The 8,973-nt window shown below is 33.9% G+C and overlaps 1 protein-coding gene across 1 annotated transcript; it reads right to left on the bottom strand.

The window, feature by feature from the left end:
• Nucleotides 1-2,725: 2,725 nt before the first annotated feature.
• LOC133193793 (insulin-induced gene 2 protein-like) lies at nt 2,726-8,886 on the bottom strand. The gene is made up of 6 exons (XM_061329720.1): nt 8,755-8,886; nt 8,194-8,382; nt 6,497-6,627; nt 5,152-5,318; nt 4,702-4,801; nt 2,726-3,891 (listed from the first exon to the last, which is right to left on the bottom strand). Exons 2-6 carry the CDS (start codon nt 8,369-8,371, stop codon nt 3,856-3,858), a joined length of 612 nt encoding a protein of 203 aa, XP_061185704.1. The 5' UTR covers nt 8,372-8,382; nt 8,755-8,886; the 3' UTR covers nt 2,726-3,855.
• Nucleotides 8,887-8,973: the final 87 nt, after the last annotated feature.

The raw sequence follows: 8,973 nt of genomic DNA on the forward strand, positions 1-8,973 counted from the left end.
TGATAACTAGGCTTTTAGATATCATCGTTATATAGACAAATGTTTCTTCAACAAGAGGCCCAAAGGCCTTAACAGGTGACCTGAGTATAATACTACAACAATTCAGATTTTTTGTTCCCCTTTACCCATAGATGCTATATGCCAAATTGGTTGAAATTGGTTCAGCGGTTCCAGAGAAGAAGACTTGGTTGAAAATGTTAACGCACAGCGGACGACGCTTGATGCCATCTTCACAAAAAGGCATAGCAATTGACTATTCACCGAGTGACTCAGCCAGGTGACCTAATAAAAATGAAACTCGGAAATTTTCATATCTTGTGATTGGTAATCTAAAAATCCAGGTTACTAGAATATCATCAGAATATCATCATGATATTATGATATATTCTAGTAACCTGGATAGAACCCTTGATTCTTGCATTGGCAGGTAGAATCTCGCAATTACAAATGTACATGTATTAAATTATTAAAATGCCATTGTATTAGTTGTAAGTTTTTCAAATGTGCACATATATTTGTATATCTGTAATTAATAAATCATTGTGTGGTGTGTAAATTTGAAAGACACATTTTCTCTAAGCGTGATGACTTGCAATATCATGGCCGGTTCTGGTGTTAGGGCGAAGCTGAATTGCTTAAATAGTGAAAATATATTAATTCTTTGAAAATCTTCTTCTCTGCTTCTGGGGTATTAAACAAACTACAGGCAAACCTCGTTATCTCGAACTCAATGGGACCAAGGGAAAACTTCCAGAAATCCGAGGAATCGAGATATCCAGGGTAAAGTACTTAAAGAATAAATATAATCACTTCAACATTATAATCCATGGCATTCGAGATATTAGTGTTTCAGATACTGAAGTTCAACTGTAATTAAGTACAAAGTTATGATGAGGAAGGATGCCTCTTCCTAAATTGTTAATTTCATGGCCCCTGGGTCAGTTCTGGTGAAAGGGGGAGGGATTCTATTGAATGCGTAGTGAAAAGCATAATTTCTTTGAAAATATTCTTTTCTGCTCCTGGATATAAAGCAAAGAAACTTGGTATAGTTATGATGAACAAGAATGCTTGGGTCAAATGATCTAATGTAAGGGCGGGGCTCTATTAATAATATACGTGAAGTGAAAATGCATTAATTCTATTAAATAATCCTGTCTGCTCCTTAGTCTTAAGCAGATAATCGAAGTGCATAGTCACAGTTTATGATAAACAAGGGTGCTTCTAACAATTTTTTAAAAACTTGTAGTCCCAGGGCCAGGGGTTCTGGTGTTTCTCGGGGTGTGGAGATGGATAGTGAAAATTTGTTAATTCTTTGAAAATCCTCAACTAAGTGAATACTTATCATGATGAGGGTACTCTTCCAAACTTGTGAATTTCATGACCCTGAGTCATGGGTTCTGGTGTTTTAGGATAGGGCTGTGTTGAATCTGTAGTGAAAATGCATTATTTCTTTGAAAATCTTCTCTGCTTCTGGAAATATCGGAGGCAAACAGAGTAAAATTTTTAATAAGCAAGGGTATTTTTCCAGTTTTCTGAACATCTGGACTACTTTGATCATATATGTTCTGGTCCTGGCCAGGGCTCTATTATTTTGTTTTCTTCTACAATAAGTTATTTTCCTTTGCAATTCACTTTTGATATTTAATCACTGTAAATAATGTATTTGAAAGGTTAATAGAACAACAGAATTATGCAAGAATTTTTATATTATTATGCAAAAAGTACTATCATAGTTTTAATGATCAGGTAGACTTGTAAATAATAGATAAATAAAAATCAGACAAAAATAACTTATCTTATTGAATGTTCTTCAAAAACCAAGGGAGGCCAATATGAGAGGTCACAATATGGGGTTAAATTTTTAATAATGTGCATGGTGATAGTGATAAATGTGGGACAGATGAGAATGTAATTTATGCTACAGTTAACTAATTACTCTGTTGATCCTGATCATCCTATTTCTCTTGCTTTGGGGCAACAAAGCTTCATCTATCAGATTATTTTATACTCTGTGGATCCTCTAAATTGTTGTATTATACCCAGGTCACCGTTAAGGCCCTTAGGCTTCTTGTTGAAGAAGCAGTTGTCTATGTAATGATATCTAAAAGCCTAGTTTTTAATTTATCATGAATAATGGTTTTATAAAGTGTACAGAAGTCATACATTTTGGTCTTAAATTCTGAAGTTGCTTCTTCACTGCAATGAATATCTTTGTGAGGGGGATGGATAGCAGTTTGGAAGATCATTTGCTGGATCCTGTAATGTATCTTTGTAAGAATTTTAATGTAGATTAGGAATCCAGTCAGGTAAATAGGACCCACTTTAGTTGACTGCAATGTTAAAAGTATTAAAGACTGAAAGGTGTATTTGAAGAATTTTACCCTTATAGAAAGTGTACTCCAAGTATAAATTAGATTTCCTGATGTAAATTAAGTGAAGTTCTTCTAAAATACAGTTGTAATGAGCCTTACAAACAAAGACGATATTGTTAAAACAGCATGTCAGCTGGAACCAAAACTTAAGCACTGAATTCTAATTTTTGGAGGTCATCGGTCCTACAACAGATCCTGGCTGTGCTGACAAACTGAATATCACATTAGCGAAGTGTGATTTGTTTGCATTGACAGGTGCTGTTATAGGATTGACGACATCCAAAAATAAGAATTACACCCTGTCATTTATTGCTCAAGTAAAAGCAATTTATTTAAAATTGAAAACAACTTACTCAAAGTTATTGCCATTTTAATGTAGGCTTAAATAAAACCCGTATCTATAACATTAAAGAGCTCTACACATTTTGATGTGATCACTTAACTTTTGAATCAACAAAAAACAGGAAAATAAATGATGACTTCAGATCGTTCCACAACATTTGTATACAATAAAGAAGTATAGTAATACTTCATTTAACTGAGCAAAAAAAAATCAATTATACATGATGATTTATATAACTTTCAAACTTCATGTTGATGAAATCATTCAAAACAAGATCATTTCACATACATGTACATCACATCTCTCCTCAAATCATTCACCAAATAACACATACAATGGTCTCTGAAATATGACACACACACATAACTGAGAAACAGAAAATCTTTTTTCTTCTTTCCTCATTTAAAATGTCATTCTTCTTCTTTTAAACTCACCAAATCATCAATTTGAACAAACTAGATGTACATAGGAAATGTTTGTCACCTCACACATCTCAAAACATATGAACCCTTGATGTGACATGAGTCCTTGTTTTAGAAAATATTCTTAAACATATCTAGTACTTTCTTAGTTTCAGAAAGCTATGGCATATACAAACACATTCAACACATAAATGTACCATAGATGAATAAAGATCACGAGTATCAATCAATAAAGTCAGACTTAATATTGCTATTGTATCAGTATTTTCAAAGGACTACATCCTGCCAATTATGATCTGCATTTGAACAACAATCACTACAATAACTCTATGTACCCTTGCAAGAAGATGATTCTACTTGTAAATACAGTGTTGACAATCCTACATCTGGTATATTTTCAGCACACAATATTTCAGTTGTTGACTGTGAACACCACACAGTTTAAGTTCAGCACTGGCCACAGATCAACTCTCAGGTCACAAGGGAATAACCCAATTCTTGGAAGCAGCAGGGGCTTCATCTCTTTTTATGTCTTCCTGGCTTGCAAGAGACCTATGTGAAGCATTTTGTGTAAGGAGTAAACTCCCCCTTTTTTTTGTTTAATACTCTTAATAGGTCATATCACAGTTCATCACAAACCCAAAATAATTCTTGATGAGGTAAGCCCATTTCTTTGAGTAAACCATAATCATAACAGTAAAAATATCAGTCTAGTCCTTCAGTCAGTTTTGGTCTTTGCTGGGATTTCATCATACTGCAAAATAAAATTTTTTTTAAACTTAATACAACAATGTTTAATACAAAAATTCAAAATAATATCACACTGAGTTCTTATTCAGTTATAAAAATCCTTAATACATATACATTATTATAACAGTAACTTGATCCGAAGAGTTGTATCACGTCAAGTTCACAGGCGCGGATCATCAGATCAAACGAGACGTGAAGCGTCGAGTTTGATCTGATGATCCGCGCCTGTCAACGAGACGTGATACGGCTCTTTGGATCAAGTTGCTGCTATAATGATAAATTTATTATATACCCCCTTTACAACTAGCAAATAGTTTTAAAAACTTTTGAGATCAATTATATAAGATTTTTCCATTAAACAAAGCATTTTGTCCAGGAACTTTTTGATGCGCATGAAAAATAACGTCATGTTTCTGTGTACTACGTCATCAATTTCAGAGAGGGGTGATATGGATTCAGAAAACCACAGTGTGGTGATCCGGAAAGTCGGATCACACTGTCACGTGATTGTACGAAATGTACAGTAATATTGAGTGATACACACTTGGGTATATAATAAATTTTCCGTATTACACTCTAGCCATAAAATATGACATGCGTGCCAAGTATCAACAATTTAGCAGTAGTTAAAAATCTACTTCAGTTTAAAATAAATACAAGCCACTATCAAAGAACTAAAATCTGTATGTCTGTAAAAATTCAAAAATTCTATTTATGAAAATTATGTCATTACATGCTATTTCAATAAAATATATGAGTGTTGTACTTCTTAAACTTCTCCATCTAATGACAACTTGAAATATAACAAATTTACCAGAGCCAGCTGCCTCCCTATATTTCCCATGGTCACTCCACCAGAAAAAAAGATGCAAGGAAGCCATGATCTAACAAATAGGAACTCAGCTTTGGAATAACTGAAAGAAATATTAGAACATAGAATAAACACCATATTTATACAAAAAACACTCCGTATACAATAAATACTCCCTCCATTGCTCCTAGACAGTAAAACGTCATATCTCCTTGTTAGCATTATTTTGCAATATCCTTGTTCACTATAGGTCTGAATTAATAAAACAAGATTTAATTAATTATTAATTAATACATTTCAGCATTTTTTCTCTCTATGATCAATTTAACTTCCATCAAGAGGCTGCAAGTTAAAATTTGGAAAAAAGTAAAATGGAGTTGAAATGTTAGTTACAAATGAGGCAAATAGTATGTAATTCTTTAAAAAAATGTTTTTGTTTGCTTTTTGACTTACTTGTATACACCATTGTAGACTAAAAGTTGTGTGACTAGTGTTGCAAGGACGGCAATCCCTACCCCCAGGCCAAATCCACATGGAGACCGGTCAAACAGCCACCATAGACCAATAGACATAGCTGCTAATGTCATAGACAGCTGCATGTTATTCACAAAGTCCAGTTTCTAGTAATAAGGTTAAAGGCAATTCAAATCAATGATCATTCTTATAGTAAACACATCAGCACTTCAACAAGAGACCCATGGGCCACGACGCTCGCTTGAGTAATTTTGGCCCTGCTGTTCTTCATCAGATTTTCCCCTTGTTATACTTTGATTCCCTATTGTGGCCCTGACCTACCCCTTGGGCCATGATTAGAACAATTCAGAATGATCTGAATCTACACTACCTCAGGAAGCTTCCAAATAAGTTTCATTTTTTCTGGCAAAGCGGTTCTTGAGAAAGATTTTTCCTATATATTTCGATGTAAAACTTTGATTCCCTATTGTTGCCCCACCCTACCCCTGGGGGCCTTGATTTGAAAAATTTTAAATCTACACTACCTCAGGAAGCTTTCACATAAATTTCAGCTTTTCTGGACCACTGGTTCTTGAGAAGAAGATTTTTTAATGACCTTATTCTATTTTTGTCTTTTCTTGATTATTGGAAGGGCTTGGCCCTTCATTTTCACAATTTAAACTCCCCACTATCCAAGGATGCTTTGTGTCAACTTTGGTTTGAATTGGCTTAGTAGTTCTTGAGAAGTTGAAAATGTGAAAAGTTTACAGAAGTGGGACAGATGGATGGATAAGGGGTGATCAGAAAAAGCTCACTCAAGCTTTTAGCTCAGGTGAGCTAAAAAGTGCTTTGGGATACTTGGGTAAAACACCAATTGTGACTTTCTTTATTTCATCCACATCTAACACATCTTTTTAAAGCAACTGACAAGAATATTCAGACTAGCGTGTTGTCCATTTACCTGTGTGATACAGGTGATATTAAATTTTGTGTACAGGATATATATCATAAGTTTATACTATGATCCAATGTCCTAAGCTTATTTGATAAATATTGACACTATATAAATTATCACTACTTTCATACTAATCTTGAACTTGTTTGAGCTAAAAATACCCCAAACAGGTACTGATAGATGATAATCTGTCCTTGTTATCATTACTTACTGTAGACTATTGTAAATAAAACAAATTAAAATACCATCACATGCATTGCATTTGCAAATATGTGTCATCTAGAACCATCCTGTTTTTGTCTTGGCAACACATATGTATGTCAGACATAAATGAGATGATGTATGTACAGTAAAATAAAAAGTATTTGTTCATGTTTATGTGAAGGATACAGCACTGGCATGGTTGATGCCCACAAACACAGCTATACACCTCATTACTTTGGACCACTCCCCCTTCCTTGACTCTGAGTTGCTGATCTGTAGGTGTCGGTCCAGACAAGGGTACAGAAGGCCTATCATTGCTGAAATACACCAAAATTTCTTGATAAGATACATCTTCTACATTGATGATGCATTGACATAATTTGAAAATCCTGCAATTTTACAAGATTTAGAGAACAAACCCATACACCTCCCAAAAGAAAATGAATACATTAAATATATTTTAAGTAAAATTCAAACTTTGCGATATATATTAAGTAGTTCATTAGATGTTAGAGTCTAAACAGATCAGCTGGGGGAAAAAACGAAGAAAAAAACATGAGCATTAACCATGTTTAAATGGTCTGTCAATAATCAAATTGAACTGTCCACTTTGGCTAGAGCTCATTCAATGCTCAAGCTGCAACATTTCAGTCTACAGGTATGAAACGTAAACCTGATTATTGGTGGATTATTTATTGTAGAATGTCTGGTTAACCCATAGATTAGAATCACATATATACATATATTATTGATGATTTAGCTGCATATTGCAGTAGTCAGCAGATATGAATATAATAATTACAAAATGTAGTATTAAAATATACAAATCGATCTGAATAAGCTTTCTTTCGGATTCAACATATGATTGCAAAGACTGTATAATGTTATAATAAAGAGTCTACTAATTTATAATTTCTTGTAATGCACTGAATCTTAGTTTTGATTTACTAATGTACATTAATGTGACATTTACATGTTAACCAGCTGAGCTGCTCCACAGCATGTACAAATAGATGTCTTAGATAACCCAGATACTTCATTATATTTAGGTCACTTATGTTTAGACCTTGTCTGATTCAGTTTTAAGGTGACTGTCCCTATCTCCAAACTGTACATACAAGTAGTACACAAGTACCTGGCTAATCCCTTATTCACATAGATACTAACACATGCAGTGATTGCAGTCACACCATATTGTTGCAGACAAGATGTAAACAAGAGAACTTGGCAAGGTGACAAGTATTTTATCAATGACTTGGGTTATTATGTGTGTTAGGCTTATATGCATGGGAATTATCCACTGTGTTATCTGGAGAAACCTTCAATTTCCATGTGAAAATTAGGAAATTTTCTTAGTTGGAGGTTTTTGTAAAAGTCTATAATTTGCATTCATCACATTACAGTCACATTATCTCCTCTGTATGCATGGATTAACAAAATATTTCATTTGTCCAATTAGACAAAAAGTATTCAACTACTTATATACACATGTATATATATGCATGTCCAAAGATTTTATTATTTCTTTTGCAAATTTTCCATTCCAAACAATAATTTAAAAGTTCATCAAATTTCAAAAACTTTAAATATTATAACTGTATTCCTAATATATGACTGTCATATATACATATCATATTAAAAAAAACTTATATAAACCTGGAATTGAAGTTACATTTACACTGCAAGTAAATGGAAAGATTGAGTTGCAACACATTTAAAAAGGCACAGATCTATAATTAGAGGTATTTTATGGTAAGCTTATAGCCACTAATAAGAAGATATCCAGAGTAACAATTATTATAGCCATCTTGCAACTCTGTCAAGAACATTCACTGGACCTCAATTTCAACATGTTCAATAAACTTAGAGACTACGCAAATTACCTGCAGCAGCTCCGCACATAGGTGGAACCCACCATTCTTTTAGGAAGAGGTTCTCCAGCAGCTCTGGGGGTAATTTCACAGACACATCACCCTGTCGATTAATCTGAAGGAGGTTCATGAAGACCGCAAAGAAATTGCCAATCAGAAAGAGTACTGTCCCTCTAAGAAGTAGACCCATCTTTGAAAAACCTGTTTGAGAAAAAAAAAGTTGGTCCGTCTTTAATAGATAAGTAGATTTTACTGCTTCTTTAATGTGCATTTTTTTCAGCAGGGTCTCATGTATAACAGCTGTTTTCAGGTTAATTGGCACAAGAAAAATGGCTATGCATATGTATGCATACATAGACTAGCACAAATACTTACACTGTACACAAGATCTACAAAGTGGGTCTACTTAGGGAAAAATGAAAAACGATACCTGACAAACATTATTTATAATCTACCGTTATTTACCACTGACCACCTGCAGCGAAAATGTAAACAAAGCTCCCAGGAATAATTTCCAACGTTCTTCCTTTCGCTTCTAAACTTCAACACCTCAGAAACAATAGCTGATCTTACCTGAGTGTAACTGATGTTTACAAACTTTTCTGTCTGTTGATATCAATTAGTTTTCCTTTATACACTAAAGTCTGGTGACCGGTGAGTGTTATGAATTGTGACGCCTGATGGTCGTACCATGAAGAAATCTCGGATGATATACAATCAGCCAATCAAAATTGAGGAATTCTTGAACGATTAAAATTATCAGCCAATCAACATTCAGTATTTTTCTCCCGC

This window comes from Saccostrea echinata, unplaced genomic scaffold, assembly GCF_033153115.1.
Source record: "Saccostrea echinata isolate AGI-Se365-2 ecotype Australia unplaced genomic scaffold, CSIRO_AGI_Sech_v1 ptg000028l, whole genome shotgun sequence".
Classification (NCBI taxonomy): Eukaryota; Metazoa; Mollusca; class Bivalvia; order Ostreida; family Ostreidae; genus Saccostrea; species Saccostrea echinata.